This window comes from Panulirus ornatus, chromosome 14 (genome assembly GCF_036320965.1).
Source record: "Panulirus ornatus isolate Po-2019 chromosome 14, ASM3632096v1, whole genome shotgun sequence".
In the NCBI taxonomy this organism is placed as follows: Eukaryota; Metazoa; Arthropoda; class Malacostraca; order Decapoda; family Palinuridae; genus Panulirus; species Panulirus ornatus.
In genome coordinates, this window is record NC_092237.1 from 59510894 (window position 1) to 59535604 (window position 24711).

Sequence of the window (24711 nt, forward strand, 5' to 3'; positions counted from 1 at the left end):
ATTATTACATGACAGCTAGAGACTGAGTGTGAAAGAATGTGGCCTTTGTTGTCTTTTCCTAGCACTACCTCATGCACATGAGGGGGAAGGGGGTTGTTATTTCATGTGTGGCAGGGTAGCGATGGGAATGAATAAAGGCAGACTATGAATAATGTACGTGTGTATATATGTATATATCTGTGTGTATATATATGTATACATTGAGATGTATAAGTATGTATATTTGCGTGTGTGGACGTGTATGTATATACGTGTATGTTGGTGGGTTGGGCCATTCTTTCGCCTGTTTCTTTGCGCTACCTCGCTAACACGGGAGACAGCGACAAAGCAAAATAAATAAAATAAATATCCCTGGGGATAGGGGAGAAAGAATACTTCCCACGTATTCCCTGCGTGTCGTAGAAGGCGACTAAAAGGGGAGGGAGTGGGGGCTGGAAATCCTCCCCTCTCACTTTTTTTTTTTTTTTCCAAAAGAGGGAACAGAGAAGTGGCCCAGGTGAGGATATTCCCTCAAGGGCCCAGTCCTCTGTTCTCAATGCTACCTCGCTAATGCGGGAAATGGCGAATAGTATGAAAGAAGAAGAAATACAGTAAAAAAAATTAATTGCAGTATTTGTTCTTTAGAAATATTGAAATTTTATTATTAGGTCCACAGAATCTTGAATCATTCATTGACTGGTATGAAAATTCTGGTTTGCTTTACAATAGATTTGCTTCTTTCTGACACAATTTGGAGATTTATATTCTATTTTACCTAGTCTATTTCATTTGATAGAAGTGCCTCCATTTATTAATGGGTAATGTTGGTGTGTACTCAGTGCACTGTAAACAGGCATTTGGACACATGAGGATGGGAGCTGACTTAAATGCTCCAAAATTATCAGTATTATTCTACCAGGTTGAAAATAAGGTGCTAGGGAAGCTATCACTGTTTCAGATCCTGGAATTAATTGGTTTACCTTTTTTTTTTTATATAGATGTATTGATGATGAATATTCAGTCAATAGAATTTTGTGCATATTGAGAGAGGTTTATGGTCAAAGGTGTTACTGCTTTCTGCCTCCAGTTGGTTACACCATGAGTGAAATGTCACCTCAGGCAAGGCTGTATCATTGTCCATGGATGAAAAGGAGTGGATGTTCATTGAGAAACTTTTCATGCCAAAAGAGTCCATTTTACTGCATTTGCTTCATTTGGTGCATAGAAGCTGAAGAAGCCTAATAGAAGGGGTACAGGGAATGTATAATTAAAGTGATAGGTTAAAGCTGAGAGTAGCAATGGGTGAATTTAGGTACTTTGGACATTGATTTGTTTAAGAGTGAATATGACTTTTTTTTTTTAAGATTCTCATTTGATGTGGTTAGATATGTAATTGGTAACTATTTTATGTAACTAAAAATTCCAGACAGGCACATGCCACAGTACATCTTGGGTATTGTAATCCTAATAGTCCAACACTAGAAAATTATTACTGGAATATTTATTAGAAATGTTTAAGAAGGTAGTGAATCTGAGCTTTGTCAATATTGATGGTGCTTAAAAGAATAAAATCTGTAATGGTATAGGTTATTAAAGATGAATTTTCCTCTTACCTTTTGGCAATATTTTCAGGTAAGAAGGGTTACCTTTAAGGCCATAAGAAACTAGCTATCATTATACTATACTATGAAGATGACAGTTTGTATGGTACGTGCTCCGTTACTTTAACATATGAAGAAATCCTGTAAAGGAAGAAATTGCCACTTGATCTCCTTTGATTGAACTTGTAAACATTGCCTTATTGGAGCTTGGATTATATGATGTTATCATTACTGTCAAATTAACAGCATTGTTTAATATCTCCAAACTTTGAGTGTATGAAATTATTATGTAAACTACCTCACTTAGAGCAGACTGTCAGTTCAATCAACCAAAGCGGAGAATGCAACCTTGAAGGTATCTTGAAATATAAGCATAAAAGTTGCTATAATCACTGTGATAACTGCCTTGTGTTGGTACATCTCTGATGCCTCTTATATTTTGCTTTGAAGCACTGTATATATAAATTAAGCATATCAGTAAATGTCAGATTCTGTTAGTTTGCTTGACAGTGTTTTAAAGATGTATGTTTTATTACTGTGTTTTTTAGTTTGTCAGTGTAAGCATATTTGCTTTTCTTTATACGTAGATATGTGAGGTCATATATTACTGATTATAGTACTTAATTTCATTATCAACTTTGATACCAGAGACGCCTATGTGGTGTAGCAGTTAGCGTGTTCTTGACTGTAATGCATTTCTCAGGTCACCCACTGTTAATTGCATAAGTTTGAATAATGGTTGCAGCAGTCAGTCCACAGTCAACCCACCTGTTCATCCACCTTTAGGGGTTGGTTGATAAGATGGGCACCTAGCTCAGGCTGATGCAGGAAATGCCAAATATGTATAAAAAAAAAAAAGAATATTGCTCATGTATTCCTTACATGTCATAGGAGGTGACTAAAGGGGGTTGGAGCATGTGGCTACAAATCCTTCCGTCCTGAATCACTTCCAAACAAAGAACAGAGCAAGGAGCCAAGTGAGGAATTTCCCCTTTAAGGCTAAATCATCCATCCTTGATGCTATCCCCTCATGTGGGGAATGGCGAGCATGTCTAAAGTACATATATATTTATTTTTTATTTATTTTACTTAATTGCTGTTTCTCATGTCAGCAAGGTAGTGCCAGGAAATAGACAAAGAATGGCCTATCCACTTGTATACACATATATGTACATAAATGCTCATACATACACGTATACATATATGCACATACATATTCATCCTTGCTTGCCTTTATCCATTCCTGTTGCTACCCCTCCATGCAGGAAATAGCATTTTTACCCCCTGCTTCAGCAAGTTAGCACCAGGAAAACAATAAAAGGCCACATTTGTTCACACGCGGTCTCTAGCCGTCTTGTGTAATATATACGTTAGTGAGATTACCTTGATTAGGGCTACAGATGCTGGTCCTGTCTTTGCCATTTAAAAAAATGAATATGAAAGATCTTGTGATTGTTAAATATATCAGAAACTCTGTTTAGTATGGTAAAAGCAGGAAGGCATACTGATTATTCGGAGAAAAACCTACTAGTTGGCAAATTGATTAAGGTGGTGTGAAAAATGTCTTGGCTATGAAGCGAATTATTTATTGTCTTCTCATGAATATATTTATAGTACTGCTCTCAACCTCTAAATGGTAAATTATTCCATATGTTAACAATCCTGTTAAAGGTATTTTGCATCATTTGAGGTAAAACTTAACCACAATTTTGTATCCATTAGTGCGAGTGAAATCAGATGAATCAAGTCTTATGTAGTGTGTTACATCCGAGGTTATCAAAGCCTTTTATGATTTGGAATACTTGTAGTAGATCACCTCTAAATTTTCCCTTTTGTAAACTAAATAGATATAAGTCATATAGTTGGCCTTCATACGATTTGTTTCTCATTATGGGAATAATTTTGGTTGCTCAGTGCTGTGCTTTCTTCATTGTGTGTGTCTTTTTCAAAAAGGTTGACCAAAATTGAACAGAATAATATGATTTACCTCTGTAAAGATGTGTGACTTGTAGTAGATTGACTTCAATAAGAGAAGTATCTTACCTCTGTAAAGATGCCTTGTAGTAGATTGACTTCAGTTAGAGGAGTCTCTACTGGACTATTCTCTTCAAAAGAGAAGTAAATTAGAGATGTTTGTTCTGGTCAAAAGTTTTCGTCCATTCTTAACACTGGTAAGAACATGAAATGAAGACAAGTGAGTGAGTTTGTTTACTGTTAACCTTGGGCTTGTGAAATGCATGTTTTTGAGCAAGACTCCTCACTGCCTTCACCTCCTCCTCAAGCCCACTTTACCTGTGGAAGTTGGGTTACCTTCCAATAATCTTTGTGGGTAAGAGTTGTGGGTATGACTTAGCTGGGAATTCTGCATTCTCTCTGAGATTTTTGATAATTGTCAGGATTATGGCATTATTATTCATGTGGGCCCTTTCATCTAATGGCGTGTAAGAGTGCTGCTTTAGATGGTCATTGGAGACTGGTATAGGGAACTACTGTCATATTCCCCCAATAAATCAGCACAGTGGTAATGTATTCTTCAGCTTTCATACCATCCACAGTAATATGCCCTCTCAATTTTGGGAAAATTAAGCTTATGGTCTTATAAACTTTCAACACTAAACATTCATGCTCATGAGCATTAATGTAATGTCAACAGCTTAGCATTTAATGTTTAATTATTCACTTTCAAAACATGAAACTATAAAATTCTTAATTTTGCAATGAATTGAGACCTAATATAAAGTGTTTTATAAGAACAAGACATGTATAGCCAACCACCAGTAGTGTATATGTTTAAGATTAATTCTTATTTTTTGTTGTCTTATTCTGTTACATGAACTTGTTCATAAATAGTTTCAGAGTATACAGAAAAGAGTGATTCACATCTCCATATCACCATTACAGCAAGTTTTTTTGAGATTTATATTACCGTTAGCATGTATGTTTTACGATAATTGAAATGTTTTATTCTTACATGACCTTTTTAAGTGACTGCACTGTAATATAGTATGACCAAATAATGTACCTTATGCAACTTAAATTTATTAAGAAAGGGGGTAACGTGTTGACTGGTTGCTTAGGATATTCACTGTATGTATGGTTCATGGTGAGTTGCCTGAGGATTGGCAAAATGCATGTATAGTGCCATTGTTTAAAAGGCAGTGGGGATAAAGAAGAGTGTTCAAACTACAGAGTTACAAGTTTGTTGAGCGTATCCAGTAAGTTGTATGGGAGGGTATTCATTGAGAGGGTGAAAGCATATATAGATCATCAGATTGGGGATGGACAGTATGGTTTCAGAAGTGGTAGAGGATGAATGGATCAGGTGTTTGCTTTATAGAATGTGCAAAAAATATATAGAAAAATAAATGGATTTGTATGTGACATTTATAGATCTGGAGAAGGCATATGATAGGTTTAATAGTGATGCTTTGTGGAAGGTCTTAATATAAGGTGTGGGAGGTAAGCTGCTAGAAGCAGAGAAGGTTTTACAAAGGAAGTAAGGCCTGTGTAAGAGTAGGAAGAGAGGAGAATGAATGGTTCCAAATGAAGTTTGGTCTGCAACAGGGGGTGTGTGATGTCACCATAGTTGTTTGATTTATTTATGGATGGGGTACTCAGGGAGGTATATGCAAGTTTTCAAGAGTTGGGGATGAGAGGGCCTGGAAAGCGAGTTCTTGTTTGCTGATAATACAACACTGTTGGCAGATTTGAGCGAGAGACTGCAGAAGTTGGTGTGAAAGTCGAGAGTGAGTGTGAATAATAAATGCAGGCTATTAGGTTAGGTTCAGCAGAGTTGAGGGACAAGGTAGTTCAGATGTAAGTTTGAATGGAGAGAAATAGGAGGAAATGAAATGTTTTAGATATGTGGGAGTACGCATGGTAGTGACTGGAACCATTGAAGCTGCAGCGAGTCTTAGACTAGGGGAAGGGGTGAAGATTCTGGAAGCACTGAATGTGTGTGGAAAAAGAGAATGTTATCTAGCAGGGCAAAAATGGGTATTTTTGAATAGTAGTAGTCCCAACAATAATAGGGATGTGCAGAGGAGGGTGGATGTGTTGGAAATTAAGTTTTTAAGGACGGTATGTGGTGTGAAAGGGTGTTGAGAGAGAAGAGGTTGTGTTGGACATATGGAGAGAATGAGTGAGGAAATGTTGACAAAGAGTATATGTCAGAAATGGAGAGAACCCGACCAAATTGGAGATGGAAAGATAGAGGGGAAAAGACTTGGTCAATCGAGGCTTGAATATGCAGGAGGGTGACGTGTGCATGGAATAGAGTGAATTGGAATGATGTGATATACTAGGGTCAGCATGCTGCCAGTGGACTGAATCGGCATGTTAAAGATCCGGGGTAAACCGTGGAAAGGTTTTTGGGGCCTAAATGTGGATTGGGATCTATGATTTCAGTGCATTACACTTGATAAACAGGTAGTATATGGATGTGAGCAAATGTGGCCTTTCTTTGTCAGTTTCTGGGTGTTACCTCTGATGATACGGGGCAGTGATCAAATGTGAAGGTAAAAAGAATATATGTATGTTTTTTCTTTTCATTCATTTATGCCATTTCCTGCGGGGTGCATTGGCATCAGGAATGGATGATGGCGAACAAGTATGAAGCCAGTAAAGGAAATATCGAGAATTGTCAGTGCTAGCGTCTGATCAATTCAGGTATGGACATTGAGATTTTGCAACAGTGAAGGTAAGGCAGCACCAGCTCACAAGGGAAGACCCAAGAAGGCTTGGAAGACTTCACCATGCACACTAACCATCCTGAAACGTCAGCAAGAAGCTAATCCATATTTGTCAGCATGAAAATGAAAAGAAAACACCCAAGACTAATTGGTGAAGTGTCAATGAGGACCATTCATTGATGCATCCACGATGACCTGCACTTCAGCTTCCATTGCGCCTTTAAGAAGCCCCTCCTCACCCTTATGTAGGGGCATCCTAGGATCGTGTTCGCCAAGACATACCTTTAGTAGGATAAGAAAAAGTGGGAGCACATGCTATGGTGCAACGAAACCATGTTTTCCATAACTGGGAACAGAGGTGTCATGTTTATTGGCACATCAGGAGTGACCAACTCGATCCTAAGCACACTTTCACTACTGTTAAATACCCTGATTCTCTCATGGTTTGGGGTTGTTTTTCTTATGGAATTGGTGACTTTGCCATACTGCTTAGACATCAAACCGTGAATCAACACAACTACCTTGAGCTACTGATGGGCTATTTATCAGACTTTTCAGAAATGCCATGTGGACATGTTTGTGCAGGATGGTGCTCCTTGCCATACAGCAAAATCTGTGAAGCCTTGGCTTACCGACTGTGGAATCTACTTCATCAATGATTGGCCTGGATACAGCCGATATTAATCTGATAGAGAACTTGTGAAGCATCGTTAAGTGCCGAGTTTCAGGGAAGGATACTAGCAGTCCCCAAGCTTGAGGTGGTCATTCATGAAGAGTGGCATAATGTGGACCCACATTCTCAAGAACTTGGCTGAATCAGTGTCTTCATGCCTTCAAGAATGTAAAAAGAGGAAAGGGAAGCAAATTACCTATAAAAACTCTATATAAATATAACTAATGAAGTTCAACTTTATTTACATCTATTGGCTCCCTCGTGCATAATGCACTGCCGAGATGTGTACATGTCTTTGTGTATATAAATGGATGGGTCTTTGCCTGTTTCCTGGCACTACCTCTGATGCAGGAAACGGCGATCAAGTATAATAAATATATATATTTTTTTCTTTTTCATACATCTCCTCCATTTCCCACATTAGCAAGGTAGTGTTAAGAGCAGAGGACTGAGCCTTAAAGGGAGAATCCTCAGTTAACCCCTTTCTCTGTTCTTTTGGAAAAGCAGAAACTGGAGGGGAGGATTTCCAGCCCACGCTCCCTCCCCTATTAATTGCCTTTTACAACAAGCAGGGAATACATGGGAAGTAGTCTTTCTCCTCTATCCCCAGGTATAATATATATATATATATATGTGTATATTCCCTGCGTGTCATAGAAGGCAACTAAAAGGGAGTGGGGGGGCCTGGAAATCCTCCCCTCCCATTTTCAATTTTGCAAAAGGAACAGAGAAGGGGGCCAAGTGAAAATATTCCCTGTAAGGCGCAATCCTCTGTTCTTACGCTACCTCACTAATGTAGGAAATGGCAAATATGTATGAAAACAAAATATATATATATATATGTAAGCAGGTGTGACCGTTTTTTGTTTGTTTCATGACACTACCTCACAGATGCGGGAAACGGCGATCAAGTATGAAAACAAATACATCATTTATTTTAAAGCAAGTATTTTGAGAGCATATGACTGCTAGTGCATACATTTTTATACCTTGTGATGCAATTTTTGATTTTACATGGGCCGGATAATACTTGGGAGAAATCTACACATATTTCAAACCTCTAAATGTATCCCTAGACATCCAAAATTTTTAAGTGTTTTTGAGGACATACAGAGACATGAGAATATGAAAGTGTTAAAATGCCTGAAAGTGTCTATATTTTTCATTTCCCTCAAGTAAATCTACAGCCAAAATATTTCATTAGAAATTACATGGGATTTTGTAGGTGATGCATTACAAGATGTAAACAACAAAAACTTAGAGCTGTGTACTTATGAAAAATTGAACAATTTGGAACTAGTGTGATGTGATTAAACTTATTATCACCTACATTTAGACTACTGGAGTTACCTGGTTTCTTAAATACTATGTACTCCTGAGTGAGTCACTATTTAAAAACCTTTCCTTTCAACTGAAGGCAAGGGTATAATTTGTTACGAGAACAGTATGACACAAATATCAAAAGAAAAACATTCATATAAACATGTAATATATTAGAGCTACAAGTCATGTCAAATGCTGACATAGCAAAAACAGTTGAGGTGATCCCTAATAGAAACATCACATCTAGCAGGCAAGTCAGATCCTCTTGGAAATAATCTCCTTTGGCAAGAGTAATGAATTGAGGCTAATATATTTTCATGTGTATTATTGCTTATTTTTCTTGTTCATACCACACTAACACAAAAGTCTGAGATCCACACTATTACCATATTTCTTGCTATTATGAAGTCATTAACTTTGAACTGCATTTTTCATATCAGATTATAAATTGGTTAAATACCTTAAGTGAATACAAAATAAGAGCTGCACAGTATAGTCTGCAGCTAAGAAACATTAAGGTTCACAGAAAACTGAAGGAACAAGAATGTTATCCATACATGTTATCCATGTTTGACAGCCATTGCTTACACCTGTGATTTGTAGTTTTTCTGAACCTCATTCAAACTTGTCATCCTCCTTTAGAACAATCACATTCACCATTCTTAGTGGCCTGATATGCATATTGCATAAAACAAAATGGAAAAGTACTCCAATATTTTTAAAACACAGCACACAACAATTTGTCCAAGGTATGTTTTTTTGTATTAGTATTCATAAGGCCATCATTATGTAGGAGTGTAGATAATAGGTTCAGTTTTCAGTGAGACACACACAAAAAACTGCTTACATTAATTTAAAAAATACAATCTTTTAATAATCACTCGTCTTGCTCTGGAGGTGACTGAAGAGATTTACAACAATAATTTCTCTGGCAAATGACTGACTCATGTTGCCTTGTGGAGAGTACCAGTTGAGTCAGCCACTGTTAAGTACTCATATGGCACCTTTATATATATATATATATATATATATATATATATATGACTTGTATTCATCATTAGGTAGCATTAAACAAATAAACACCACTAAAACTTTCAATACAAGGGGGTAGGGACTGATAAGATGTCAGTACATACAAGTCCACACTATGGGTGTAATATGTTGGTATAACATCTACACATCATATTAATTTGCCTACTACCACACTGATTTGCTACTGTATTCTACTTTATATACGGTATTTACAAATACACTGTACAATAGGTAAAAGCTGCCACTGAACATCTTCATGACTATTACAAAAAGTAAATATATGTGAAGATTAGTAAATATGTGTACTGTACACCATCTATATTAAATGAACCATTCCATTTAATGATTTTATAATTTAACCTATAAAAAGGACGTTCTATCCAGTATTTTCATAGAAGCACCCTACCTGTTTGAAACATTGCACATAATGGAACGATGAAAGCTGCACATTTCCTACAATATAAATAGTAGTTATACAACTGCTTAATTTTGGTGTCAGGTAAATATCACTTATCATCATTTATAAATTCCTTTTCTCATGGCTAACAATGCCTTTTAATAAATGTTCTAAGTGCTCAAAATACTGGTAAGGACAGGTTTAGGCTTGTGACAAGGAACATTCTTGAGGCCGAAAGGAATCACTGGGTTCTGTTGCTCTTGTTTGCCTTGTGGCTTTTCAGGATGAACTGTAGGAGCCTTGATAAAGAGTATTTTCTACATGAGGGTTTTTTTTAATATATATCAATATGATAATCCCTCCTTTCTTATTATATACAAAACTACCCATACTTGGTAGTATGTTACAACTCTTACTTTGTCTCATAAACGCTTAAGTACTTTACACCTTATAAATTCTCAGTGCATATGGTCAAACTGGTTAATCTTCAACCTCCACATTAAGACCAATATGTGTTAGGTGCTACACAGCTTCATACAGCATTAAATGTCCAGAGAAGATGCAAGCTTCCCTATTTACTGAGGTTTAATCAACTCTTAGATTATCTGAGGGATCCTACTCATTTCATTTCACAAAGTTAGGGAATGCATTTTCTCAAATATACTGTGACAACTGTTTATCACTACACATGTTTTGGCCAACTGGTGGGAACTTTCTCTTCCAACACTATTTGCAAGTGTGGAGATCAACAGTCCTGACACATGTTTTACATTCAACGTAACAACACCAGTGAAACTTGCAATGGCACCTTTCTCTAACATTGACTTTCTGAGAGTTGTAGCCTCGTCCACAGCAGAGCAGCCCACAACCATCCATGCCTTGTGATGTTTTGTTACAAATGCGGTCATGAGTTCCTGAAAAACAAATTTCATTAGAAAAGAAAATCTTGGGGAAATAATCTATACAGTCTCTACATAGTTGGAAATACTTTTGTGCAGTTTGTATGCAGTTACTGTAAAAGCAAAAGACATAAATAAAATTGCTGCAGTCTGTACTAAACAATCCATTTTACTTGGGAAGCAAGAAAAGTGACACATTGCAAATAGAGAAAATGGGCAGTAATGCCAATAAGCAAAAGGCGGAACTGTTTGTATGAGACCCTTCTTGCTCCAAAGGAGTCCATCATTTCCTTGCTCCTGATTGGAGTGCAACCTTAATATAATAAAATATATATATACATTTTTTTTTCATACTATTTGCCATTTCCCGCATTAGCGAGGTAGCGCTAAGAATAGAGGACTGAGCCTTTGAGGGAATATCTTCACTTGGCCCCCTTCTCTGCTCCCATTTTGGAAAATTAAAAAAAAAAAAAAAAGGGGGGGGGAGGGGACTGGAAATCCTCCCCTCTCATTTTTTTAATTTCCCAAAAAAGGAAAAGAGAAGGGGGCCAAATGAAAAAAAATATATAAATATACATATATTTTTCTTTTCACGCCCATTCGCCATTTCCCGCATTAGCGAGGTAGCGTTAAGAACAGAAGACTGAGCCTTAGAGGGAACATCCTCACTTGGCCCCTTCTCTGTTCCTTCTTTTAGAAAATTAAGAATGACAGGGAAACATTTCCAGCCCCCTGCTCCCTCCCCTTTTAGTTGCCTTTTTAAATCTATAATAATAATTACAATAATATTTTTTTTTTTTTTTTTTTTTTGCTTTGTCGCTGTCTCCCGCGTTTGCGAGGTAGCGCAAGGAAACAGACGAAAGAAATGGCCCAACCCACCCCCATACACATGTATATACATACGTCCACACACGCAAATATACATACCTACACAGCTTTCCATGGTTTACCCCAGACGCTTCACATGCCCTGATTCAATCCACTGACAGCATGTCAACCCCGGTATACCACATCGCTCCAATTCACTCTATTCCTTGCCCTCCTTTCACCCTCCTGCATGTTCAGGCCCCGATCACACAAAATCTTTTTCACTCCATCTTTCCACCTCCAATTTGGTCTCCCTCTTCTCCTCGTTCCCTCCACCTCCGACACATATATCCTCTTGGTCAATCTTTCCTCACTCATTCTCTCCATGTGCCCAAACCATTTCAAAACACCCTCTTCTGCTCTCTCAACCACGCTCTTTTTATTTCCACACATCTCTCTTACCCTTACGTTACTTACTCGATCAAACCACCTCACACCACACATTGTCCTCAAACATCTCATTTCCAGCACATCCATCCTCCTGCGCACAACTCTATCCACAGCCCACGCCTCGCAACCATACAACATTGTTGGAACCACTATTCCTTCAAACATACCCATTTTTCCTTTCCGAGATAATGTTCTCGACTTCCACACATTCTTCAAGGCTCCCAGAATTTTCGCCCCCTCCCCCACCCTATGATCCACTTCCACTTCCATGGTTCCATCCACTGCCAGATCCACTCCCAGATATCTAAAACACTTCACGTCCTCCAGTTTTTCTCCATTCAAACTCACCTCCCAATTGACTTGACCCTCAATGGGAAACAATAATAATAATAATAATAATTATTATTCATATTATTATTATTATTATACTTAATCACTGTTTCCCACGTCAGTGAGGTAGCACCAGGAAACAGATGAACAATTGCCCATGCACTCATATATACATCGTTTTCTTTCTTTCAAACTATTCGCCATTTCCCGCGTTAGCGAGGTAGTGTTAAGAACAGAGAACTGGGCCTTTGAGGGAATATCCTCACCTGGCCCCCTTCTCTGTTCCTTCTTTTGGAAAAAAAAAAAAAAATAATGAGAGGGGAGGATTTCCAGCCCCCCGCTCCCTCCCCTTTTAGTCGCCTTCTACGACACGCAGGGAATACATGGGAAGTATTCTTTCTCCCCTATCCCCAGGGATATCATATATACATATATATACATAAAAGCCCATACACACACATATACATACACATACAAAGGCATATATATATACACATGTACATATTCATACTTGCTTGCCTTCATCCATTCCTGGTGCTACCCCTCCCCACAGGAAACAGCATCGTTACCCTAGTACCCCTTTCATGTGGGTCTTGCTGCCAAAACACTGCAATACAATCAAAAGCAGAGAAATTAACTCCCTTACAGCAGGTAGATACTCAACAAAAGTTCACTCCCTTTGGCAAATGACACTGAAATAGCCTTGCTTCAAGGTGACTTTTTCATGTGTCATAGCCTCAATTTTGTGTGTTTATTTGTGGCAGTTAAAACCTGAAATCAGTCAGAACTAGTTCCAACTAGTCAACCTGTTGCACCTGATGATGTTGGAGAAAACCCGAAATGTCAAGATCTTAAAGGTTAGGTTAGGTTAATTCTCTCAGACAAAGCAGTTGTTGAAACTAGTTTTGAATGAAATGTTTAGGTAAAACTAGGTATTAAAACATTCCAGTCCTACATTTCATGTTTTACCCACCCTGCTTTGGTGCAAAGCGTTCTGACTTGTTGGAACTAATTCTGACTAATTTCGGGTTTTAACTGCAACATATATATGTGATATATATTAGTACATGTGGGGTGGTTTGATTTAAGTAGTGAAAGGGTGTAATGAGAATAATGAGGTGTGGTAATATAATGAATGGAGATTGAGAGCTGAAGAGGATGTGATGAAATAGTTCAGGCATATGGAGAAAATGACAGAAAAGGTTGACAAAGGATAAATGTGTCAGAACTGGAGAGAACAAGTTGAATTGGGATATCAAATTAGAGATGGAAGGATGAAAAGAAGTGAAAATGGACCTCATTCACCCTATGTATCCCTGGGGAGAGGGGAGAAAGAATATAGTACTATTGACAACTTTCCAACTTTCCTTCATGCTGTATATGTCAAATATGGAAAAAATTGGGGCTGAAAATTCTCCTCTCTATTATTAATTTTCAAAAGTAGCAACAGAGAAATGAGCTACAAAAAGAGTTTTCTCTGAAGGCTTAGTTGTCACTTTACTAAGGCAGGAAATACATCTGATTGCCTTTTCTGCCTTTGCAAGGTCATGTCATAAACATTTACAAACAGTCCTTGGCTGTCCTGCGTAAGGTACTGTGTACGTGTGTACCTAACGCCTGTTACTAAATGATAAGTACTCAATTTGTATGATTATGGAAGTTTATATTTTTCCAAGAAATGTGAGGAACAAAAAGTACAGAATTACCTAGAGAACCAATGGTAGTGTCGCGGTTGCAATAATCTGGTGATTCACGAAGATACACCAAGTCCTCTCCTGTGGGTACATTGAACTGGGGATGTTTTACTTGCAGCTTGCCTCGACGGTTAATCTTGACTTCTGTTGCACCATCATATTTATCCTTCAATAGATCACCTATTTGAAGGAATATAACTGGTAACCAATTTGATTAAACAAAAACAGTACAAAGTTTTTATCCTTAATTCATTATGAAAAAAGGTTTGGATAAGGTTTGTGAGCTAAAGGTATTATTTCTAAATTCAGTTAAGGTATATTTTGTAAGAAAATCTTTATTACAATTAAGCAGTTTCTACATGTAGCACAAAATAAATTACTGATATCTGTTAGGCAGTAATGAGCATATAAAAAGTTCATTGTGACCAGTTTTTTTCCAAGGAAGAAAAATTAACATGCAAACTATTTACCAATTTCTCTGAAAGGTGCCAGCTGTTGCCAGCATGTAATGAGAGAACAGGATCCAGAAACCCCATGACACTTGCAGTTTACACGTGTCTTTCGTATTACAGCCTGTGTAAGATGAAATAGATACCTGAAATTTGGGTTTGAGAGGGAGATACATTGTGAAATAGCAATGTTTTGACAGACTGGTAATTTATTCTTTTAATGCTGTTTATTACACTATCTACATAAGTATTAGGGGGACACTTTTAGTATTTAAGTTCATCATGTAAGACTTAATTATCCAATGTAGTACTTCAGGTGAGCGTATTTGATGTGGAAGTTACATTTCAGTTTTGATGCCTTGCGACAAATGCTTAAAGGAGAGTGCCTGGACAGAGTTAACCTGAATTGAGATAACTCTTTTGGTTTAAGGAGATGCCTTCCAGTGAAAGGTGGCAAAAACACTATACACTAAAATGTACTCAAGACATTTTATGACTCCCACTGCAAAGCAGATGGGTGTATTGGTTTTCTCCTCTCTGTGCATGCATGTGTCAGTACTTGCAAAGACTGGAACTAAATGTACAGCATTTATTTCCTAAATTATTGCATAAACAGTATCCATATCAGAGATCTTTTAGGGTGTAACCTTTAAAAGTAGATAAAACACTATAAATGAATTTTAGGGGAAGCAATCAGAGTGGAATTGGCAGGATATAGATTAGGGAAATGATTAACTGGATCAAGGTCTGAACTTTTACAAATACAAAAAGTGTTCTCTACCTGTTATTAAAGACAGATATGTAAAAAGTAAATGTCTAAACAGTAACAGGAAAACTAAGGGGCAGGGAACTGTGATGTTTTTGATTCTAGGAATATTCAATGCAGAGAACACACATAATGGCAGGAGACAAAATGAAATGCTGCTGCATGGTATGGTATGAATGGAATGTTGTAATAACAAATCACGTTTGCAGTGGTTTTCTCCAGGCTTATTTGTCTGTCGTTGCTAATAGAAAGTATGGAAAAAAAATTAATGCATGCATAATGTTCTCCACAAATAATTCCTCTGCTGCACTCCAAACAATACCTCACCTAACTAACTGGTCACCCACCCAGTCAAAAGCGAAATATCAAAGCTGCAAATCAAACAAAAGAATGCACTTAGAACAAATAATGTCTGCATAACAGCCTTAAGCTTTCAACACATATGCAAAGTAGCAAAAATACTTTCAACCCAACCTCACCTTGATGTGCTCAGTACTCTTTTTTAAAACAGCACATAACCTTTCTCATCTAAACCACTCCAAAACCAACCACCAATGCCAAGATGAAAAAACTGACCCCTGCCTCACAATTTAAAAAACTGTACACAAAGATCCAACACCTAAAAACACAATGCTGACAAAACATGTATAATACACACCAAAATTACCCCATAAGCACGAAAAACTACCTTTCCAGCTCAGTCTTAACCATCATCCCACCAGAAATACACCTATCTGAAACCAACAGTTCACCAGACATATATGAGATATACGTTCTTATCTGCCAGGTGATGAGAACCCACATGAGAATACTTACCCTTCTGCCAGCTTCATTGTTGTGAAGGTTCATTAACTGGCGGCCCTGCTTCAAAGACCCACGCTTATAATTCTTCTCACGCTCACGTACATCAACGAACCCTTGAGTGAATCTGGAGAGGAAAGACTTGTCACTTACATTATGAAACCCTTGGTTTAATCCAACATTGAGAGACCCACAAGTTTGCTATGGTGAATGGTAAGCTTTACAGGATACCTAGTGAATCTGAGAGTAGGACTGTTCCATGTAATGCCTGGTAATTTATATTTTTCATCTCAATATGTATATGACTGTCAGATATGATATATAAAACAAAAAACTATCTGTGGGATTTTGTAAGAAGTGGACTAGGATCGTATATAAAATTGTATATTTCTACCACCTGCTACGTGAAATATAACCACTCTGAAATTAAGTTGCATCCCACCAAGAAGAGACAGTTTTGTCTCCCAGACCCGCTATTGAAGAAACACTACCTTGGTGTAACTTATTTCGCCAAAAATGCATCCACTTGAAGGAAAGTCTACTGTGTAATGCAGATGTCATGCCTTTCAAGAATGAACAAGCCAACTGGAAATTTTGTAAAGTTATGTTCAGCTCAACCAGGACACTTCATAAAAAAACATGTGGACCTACTTGTATCCATACTCAATATTGTCACCACAGCCACCCCACATCCACTCCTTGTTGAGGTCCTTGGGCCTCCTGGCTGGGGAGCAGCCACAAGTGGTCAGTTGGCCGTCTCTGCATGCCCGGGACACACTATGCACAACACCTGCTGATGCTATTGCATGAGCAAATGCTGCCTCACGACTTGCTGCAAAGAACAAGATAGTTAATCATCAACAAAATCCTACAAGAACAATAATTTCAATAGTAGAAATGCTTGATAATGAAGAGGGGTGTGCAGTACATAACTGCAGCACAGACAGGCTTTACTTTTAACTTAGGTGATATTTGTTGGAGAGCATTTCAGTCAAATTTCATCGGATGCCTTTGATTTAATGATAACTGCCAGACCTGTACTAAAAGATTACATAATACTGAAACTGAATGCAACTATGGATTTTTTTTTCTTAGTTGTCATGGAGCTGGCAAACAATGTTGTTAGCTAACTCTCCACACAGTAAAGATTCTTGAAAGCATTCCCAAGGCTTCTTCCTTCAGCCATTCGAGGCACTGACCTGGATGGCTGGAGTGTGAGGCAATGCACCCAGGACTTTCACCCCATCACCCACTCAATGGTTCACTTTACCTCCGATAGTTCCTTCCACTACCATGTCCACCCCCAGGTATCAAAAATACTCCACTCCTCCAGGTTCTCTCCGTTCATACTCAAACCTCTCTTCTCTCCTCCCGAACTCCATTAACTTTCAACTTACTCCATATACTCTCATAAACTCAGACACCAGCATCTGCAGTGTATCACTTGCATCTGCCACCAGAACAGTGTAAGTTATGAAAAAGTGACTCGTATCCTTAGGCCAACTCACTCCCAACATACTGCAGACCTGTTCCATTCTTTCAAAGAACCTCACCTTTACCTCCCTCAACACCCCATCCATAAACAGATTAATCATAGTGATATCAATTACCCTTGTGACAAACCCACCTTTACTTCTCGCCACTCATCCTCCTCCTTTCCTACTTGCACACATCTTACTCATTTGATAAAAAGTCCTCTGTATCAAGTAACTCTCTGTCCCACTGTATATTAAAAGCACCTTACACAAGGCATCTTTATCTATCCCACCAAATACTTTTGCCATTTCCATAAATACAACATATACATCCCTCTGTCTAAGTATTTCACATACTGCTGAAAGCAAACACCTGATCCACACATCCTATACCACTCCTGAAGCCACACTACTCTCCTAGTGTGATGCTATGCATGTCACCACCTTCTCAATCACTACTCTCCTATCCAACTTAACTACTATGCTCTGCACACCCATAATTCTGTAATCTGAGCGTTCATTTCTGTTATATTTGCACTCTGAATGAATATACATGCATTTTGTCAGTCATCGGACAACTCTCCTTAAGCCATACATACAATGAAAATCATGAACCAGTCAGCAACATAATCAACCCTTTCTAAAATTTAACCATGCTTTCATCCAATCTACTCACTTCACCAACACTTCAATTCATGCAAGGCTTTCACCACTTCTGTTTTCAATGAACCATTCACCATGATTCTTACTCCACATACCCCCTTGTCCCAAATATCCCACATTTATCACTCATCATCTCACAAATTCAACAGTTCAAAACACTAACACCATCTTCTTTTTACCACTTCTCTGCATGTTACACCTACATCTGTTCCCCTCAATGATGCTCCCAACATTTCTCTTGTTCTTTTCTCACAATTCAACTCCTTCCAAAGCATTTTTTTTTATCTTTCCTCAAGTTTACCTTTTCACTCTCATCCTCTCTCTCATTTGTCCCCTTTGCCAGCCACTGCATATTTGTCTTGACATCCTGCCACTTTCTCTTGTATAGCTTCTAATATAGCCTCAGAATACTAACGTTCCTATCAAAATGAAACCATTTAGTTAAACAATGCCAACAGTCTTCCGGTGTAAAACTCACGTATCTGTAGGACTGGGCCGAAGACGGTGGAGTCGTCGACAGTGGAGCAATTCCAGCGTCTGTGCCTGAACTGCCACTGGCACTCGTGGATGCCTGTCTTGGCGCCTCGGCCTACACTACCCATGTGGTCCTGGTACAGCTGGCACAGCTTGGTCTGGCCCAGTGACAGGCCTGGGATCTGCGTGCACAGTGGCTGTGCACCGATCAGGTAGATCTGGGGATTCCGCCACACCTCATACCCCTGCAGACCCAGATTCCTGCGGAAGAACGGGGACATGAGCACCTACTGCCCTGCAATTCAGCCGCTACAACGAACAGCCTACGCAACAAAGAAGAGAAACATGAGCCTATACGGTGTAATGGTTTACGCTGATACCACATGACGTACATGGGCATCACATACCCATAGGATAGCCTACTCACAACCAACCCGGGTGTTTACCCTCCCTTTCTCGGAAGTCCAAGAATGATATCCGGCATAAACTGGAAGATACGCGGATAACCAGGCCCAACCCTGATGAGGAGCTAGCAGCTGTGATCGGCACCTTAATATCAAATCAGTTCTTTAATCTAATGGTAGCTGTTTACTTACCTCCCTACAACCCTCCTATCTTAGGCTTCTATCTATTACCTTGTGTGTGTGTGTGTGTGTGTATATATATATATATATATATATATATATATATATATATATATATATATATATATATATATATATATATATATGAGAAGCCTGGCTTGCACATCATTCCACCACAACAAAACACAAAGCATATTCTTATGACAACACGATCTTTGTAGTCAGCACTGCAGATTGTTTATAGCTAGCTACCCGGTTAGGGCGAAGAGCCTTACACGGAGTACTACAAAATATGAAGTATGGCCAGAACTGGGTAGCTGGTGAGGGAGAGGGGCAAATAAAGAAGTTAGTCGATAGAAGCCTAAGTAGGAAGGCTGTAAGGGGGGTAAGCCAAATGTTGAATTTTAGGGCAGAGGGAAGCTACACTGGAGTGGGGAAGGCTAAATGGAGATATATGGGACTGGAGGAAGCCTGGATGGGTTGATGTGGAGAGATGTGGGATTGAAGGAGGCTCAGTAGGAAGGTTTGATGGGGAAATGGGAAGGCGAAGCTGAATGGGGAGATGTGGAGCTGGGGAAGAATGAGTGGGGAGATACGAGGCTCAGGGAGAGATGCTGGGAGATGTGGAACGGGGTGATGCGATAGGGACGAAATGGGGAGGGCATTATCCCTGTCCCCTTCCCTGGTAATTGGCTGCTCTTTGTAGAGTCGAACACACACGCCTGGCTTGCCATGCTTAGCCCCCGGGGCACTGCCACGGGCCGCGCCTCCTGCCGACCCTCTGTCCCTCTCGCGCCTGTTAATACTCCCTCCGGTGCTGCAAACGCTGTTGCTGGAACGATTAACACTGCTGTTACCATTACTGCTCGTCCTGCTGCTGTTAATCCTACCGCTGTGGCTCAGTCTTCCATTATGAAGCGTATATCAGTTGCTATTCCGAATGGCGTGTTGCTGCTCCCTCCGCTCCCTTCTTGCCGGCCGTCAGGGCTCACAAACTGTAGGGACGGACGACTCCAAAAGGCTCATCATCATTGTGGTAATTCCTGTGGTGCGTACGGTGCCCAGCAGAATGATAGGACTGAAGGCGAGAGGATGCGTCTGAGGTTGATGAAGGTAGGGTGCGTTAAGGTGGTGGTGCTGTTAGGGGTAGAAGGGTGCGACAGCACGCACTCTGATGGATTATCAACCATCCAGCTACTGGCTGCTGCGGCTCTCAAAGTCCATCCCCTCCGCACCAATCTCTTAATAGTCCTGAGCCATGAAATTGGTCTCCCCTTCTGTCCACTTTGATCACGCGGACAAAGCCTGTTACGCTTGCACCACTGGTAGAGACAACGACGCTAGCAAAGGCAGCAACACAACCATATGGAACAGCAGCAACACCAGCAGCGGCCGCAGCATCACTTGCCTCACATACCCGTCACCCACAGCACGAACATCATCAACAGAAGCATCTCCAACACAGCGCTAACACCAACAGCACACAATACACATATGGTAACAGAAGCGTCAAAAGTATCACCAACAGTGTGAGCAGAAGCGTAAGTGCTATCACCAACAGCATCATCAGCATAAACATTACCGCCAACAGCAGCCGCCAACCCTATAACTGTTCACACTCTCTTTTGGATAGAATGAACTTGAGCTAAGTGGTACATGAGGGAGGGGAAACGTTCTGTCAGCGGGCTGAACTTGGATATATGGACTTGGTACATTATACATGACAGTTAGATAGTGGGTGTGCAAATGAGGCCATTGTTAAGTCTATTTCTGGTGCCATCTCGCTAAGGCCGGGAAGGTTAGCAGGTATAATATATATCTACTTGGGGGTGAACTTCATCAAACACGTAACAGAACAATTTTGGAGTGTGCTTAGGTCCCACTGAAAGTTGATGCAATCCTCTTCGCTCTTTACATCCCCTATGACTGCAGCATCATCCGCAAACATACTCAGGTGAGTCCAATCCTTCTAGCAGGTCATTTACAAAAGGGTACAGAGCAGGGTGAAGGGGGGGGGGGGTCAGGTCAAGGAGCTCGGGGACTCTATGTCTCTTAGAACTTCTCTTTCCTGCTGTTAAATTACGATAACCGCGTCACCTGAAGGCTCTGAGTCATTACATCTGCATCAAATTTTTTCAGGTGGGGAAACCACCTGAACAAGATTAAGCGAATAGATCAAGATGACTAAATCTTGTTAGATAAGGTATAACAATTTCTTTTTTAACCTATGGCCATCAATGCCAGGGTGAGACCTATGCAGCCGCCGGTGATCCTACAAGGTCCTCGAAGCACCTAATTTAGGTACTGTCTCCAGCATAGTGTTAGCATGAAGATAACCAATCAAACTCTCTAGCGTAGTGTAAGCATGAAGATAACCAATCAAACTGTCTCCAGCGTAGTGTTAGCGTGAAGATAACTAATCAAACTGTCTCCAGCGCAGTGTTAACGTGAAGATAACCAATCAAAAACAGGCTTGAGCGACGTCGAAGAACCCAGCGATAGTAACCAATCAAGAACAGGCCTCAAAATGAGATGAGAGGAAAAGCGATCACAACCAATCGGATTTCAGTTCCGAAAAGTTGTATTCACAGGAGGCAAGAGGACCTCATCCTGTACAATACGTTGAGGTGGTTACATTACAGTAAATACCAGTTACCAGCGGCTACTCTGGGTTCTTCAGACTGCCTGATGGAAGTTAGACGAGGTCGGGAATAACTGATTTCCTGCACCGTTTTCATGTGACAACAATTCCAACGTGGATCACTAACATCACAAGAAAGGAAAGACCCTCCTAACCACATGAACCAATCTTCCCTAATCGTCAGCCTCTCACTCCATCCCCCGAGGGAGGAATGCTAATCGGTGTGTGTGTGTGTGTGTTGAAGTATACACCAGCGGCCGTGTTTGTGCGGCTGTAACTTCTTGCCCGTTCTGTATCAAGCCGACGACTGCACGTCATGCTCCCCTGTGCCTCAGATGATAACAACCCGCAGCTGACGAGGGCCCCGTCGGAGCAACCCCTCCCATTGCCCCGTACGTCATACTAACCGCTAATGAGTAATGGGGATTATCAGACATGGCGGTAATGATGCGCCAGAGGCGGCGGGAGGGAAGAGCTCCACTCGGAAGGGGAGAGTGGGTAAGGAAAGGGGGGAGTGGCTGGGGTAGGGGGTGTAAGGGAAAGGGGGCGTGGCAGTGGATGGGTGGAGTACGGGGGAGAGCGTGGGACGTCCCCATTTGCTGGCCATTTAGGGGAACGGTTGAGTTATGGCACCCCTTCCACTGCATTACACTGGCAAAATGGTCGCCTATATATTAGTGTGTGTAGATCCAAATTATCTGCCGTAACGACTTGGGAGACAGGGGGACCATGGCTCTGCCTGGGTCGTGCGTCCATAACGATATCTCTGCGAGAGTCGTAATCCCCTAGTGATACCTCTGTGAGGGTCGTGGGGCCACTAGCGATATCTCTGCCAAAGTCGTGGGTCCCTAGCGATATCTCTACGAGGGTCGTGGTTTCCTAGCTGTATCTTTATGAAGGTCGTAAGGCCCCCGCGATATCTCTGTGAGGGTCGTAGATCCCTAGCGATACCTCTGTGAGGGTCGGAGGCTCCATGTGATGTTCCTGTGAAGGTCGTGGGTCCCTAGCGATATCATTGTGAGGGTCGTGGGTTCCTAGCGATATCTCTGTAAGGGTATTGGGTCCCTAGCGATATCTTTGCGAGGATTATAAGTTCGAAACGATATCTCTGTGAGGGTCGGGGACCCCTAGCGATATATATATATATATATATATATATATATATATATATATATATATATATATATATATATATATTTTTTTTTTTTTTTTTTTTATACTTTGTCGCTGTCTCCCGCGTTTGCGAGGTAGCGCAAGGAAACAGACGAAAGAAATGGCCCAACCCCCCCCATACACATGTACATACACACGTCCACACACGCAAATATACATACCTACACAGCTTTCCATGGTTTACCCCGGACGCTTCACATGCCTTGATTCAATCCACTGACAGCACGTCAACCCCTGTATACCACATCGCTCCAATTCACTCTATTTCTTGCCCTCCTTTCACCCTCCTGCATGTTCAGGCCCCGATCACACAAAATCCTTTTCACTCCATCTTTCCACCTCCAATTTGGTCTCCCTCTTCTCCTCGTTCCCTCCACCTCCGACACATATATCCTCTTGGTCAATCTTTCCTCACTCATTCTCTCCATGTGCCCAAACCATTTCAAAACACCCTCTTCTGCTCTCTCAACCACGCTCTTTTTATTTCCACACATCTCTCTTACCCTTACGTTACTTACTCGATCAAACCACCTCACACCACACATTGTCCTCAAACATCTCATTCCAGCACATCCATCCATATATATATATATATATATATATATATATATATATATATATATATATATATATATATATATATACAATGGGCAATGTGAAGGTGTCCTTGATTACGTAAAAACTTTTTTTTTCAGTGACGAAAGAGGCAGGTCCAGGAAGCCACACATGATCACGTTAACAAAATGTGGCTCTGGAAACCACAAGAGCAGCTATTTCCAGGCGTAAAAGTGGCGTTGCGCAAGACCCTCCGCGGTATCGTATGTCACGAGAGACTGGATCTAATATTTGACCCAGTACTTGGGCAGGCGTGAGGCCGCGGGCAACTTCAGCTCCGTGCCTTGGCAGGGATTAAAACTGAAGCGTAAATGCGACGTGGGATACGGGTGTTTTCGTGCACACAGCAAAGGGGTTAACGAACGCGTCCATGTTGCGGCGAGGAATTTAAATAAACGGGAGAGAACCGAATGCACGTGTACAGTTACCGCACAAAAAGTGGATCTCGTAGTAGATGACCCAAATATTCCATCGCGATCGCTTTTTATGATGGGTGAATTTACTTTGAATGAATATCTCTGATATATATAGTGCATATGAACGCGTACTGTCATAGAATACATACCCTCCAACTACCAGGATTCAAATCTAGGTCTTTATGCGTGACAAGCGGGATCGTTACCGCTAGGCGATCATAGCCTAGTCGCAACGATCTTCCCTACCTCGCATATGGACCTGGATTAGAATCCTGGCTGCTGAAGTGTATTTTATGTGATATATATAAATATGAGACTATTATAATGGATGCAAGTCGCCTTTCGTTAAGCTTTATTGGCTATTGCAGATACGTAGGAAGAGAAAGGATTCTACAGGCTTGGTGAATAGTGCCAAACCTAGCGTGACACCAAGGCGTGATTCGTGTTATGGTGAAGCAGCATTGCTCTTCGTTAATAAAAGAGTAAATACAAATCATAGGTCTATGGTTATTTGGGTGCTTTTCCTCAACGCTGTTCAAATTTCAATATCTTTCGAGGAACAAAGTATCGCAACAAGAGCTGTGTGTGTGTGTGCGCGTGTGTGCGAGTGTGTCACTGTCCGACTTCGGCCCACATCAGTGACGTAATTAGCGACTTTCCACGACTAACTGGCCTCTTTTGACTGCTGCTGGATCAGTAACTTTTTCTCTAAGTGATCCATTTCACCGCCGGAGGGTGGCCTCTTACACTGTCGCAAGAGTGAAATTCCAATGTTGCA

General features: G+C 40.4%; 1 protein-coding gene across 6 annotated transcripts in view; it reads right to left on the reverse strand.

Moving 5' to 3' along the window:
• Positions 1 to 7160: 7160 nt before the first annotated feature.
• LOC139753485 (protein Wnt-5b-like) overlaps positions 7161 to 24711 on the reverse strand; it is a 512552-nt gene continuing 495001 nt past the window's right edge. For all 6 annotated transcript variants that reach the window (XM_071670054.1, XM_071670048.1, XM_071670050.1 and 3 more), the window contains 6 exons: positions 18509 to 18765; positions 16544 to 16724; positions 15908 to 16019; positions 14347 to 14449; positions 13889 to 14056; positions 7161 to 10610 (listed from right to left, as the gene is read on the reverse strand). In XM_071670054.1, coding sequence (XP_071526155.1) covers positions 10423 to 10610; positions 13889 to 14056; positions 14347 to 14449; positions 15908 to 16019; positions 16544 to 16724; positions 18509 to 18765 — 1009 coding nt within the window. In that variant the 3' untranslated portion in view covers positions 7161 to 10422. The remainder of the gene's footprint in view (positions 10611 to 13888; positions 14057 to 14346; positions 14450 to 15907; positions 16020 to 16543; positions 16725 to 18508; positions 18766 to 24711) is intronic.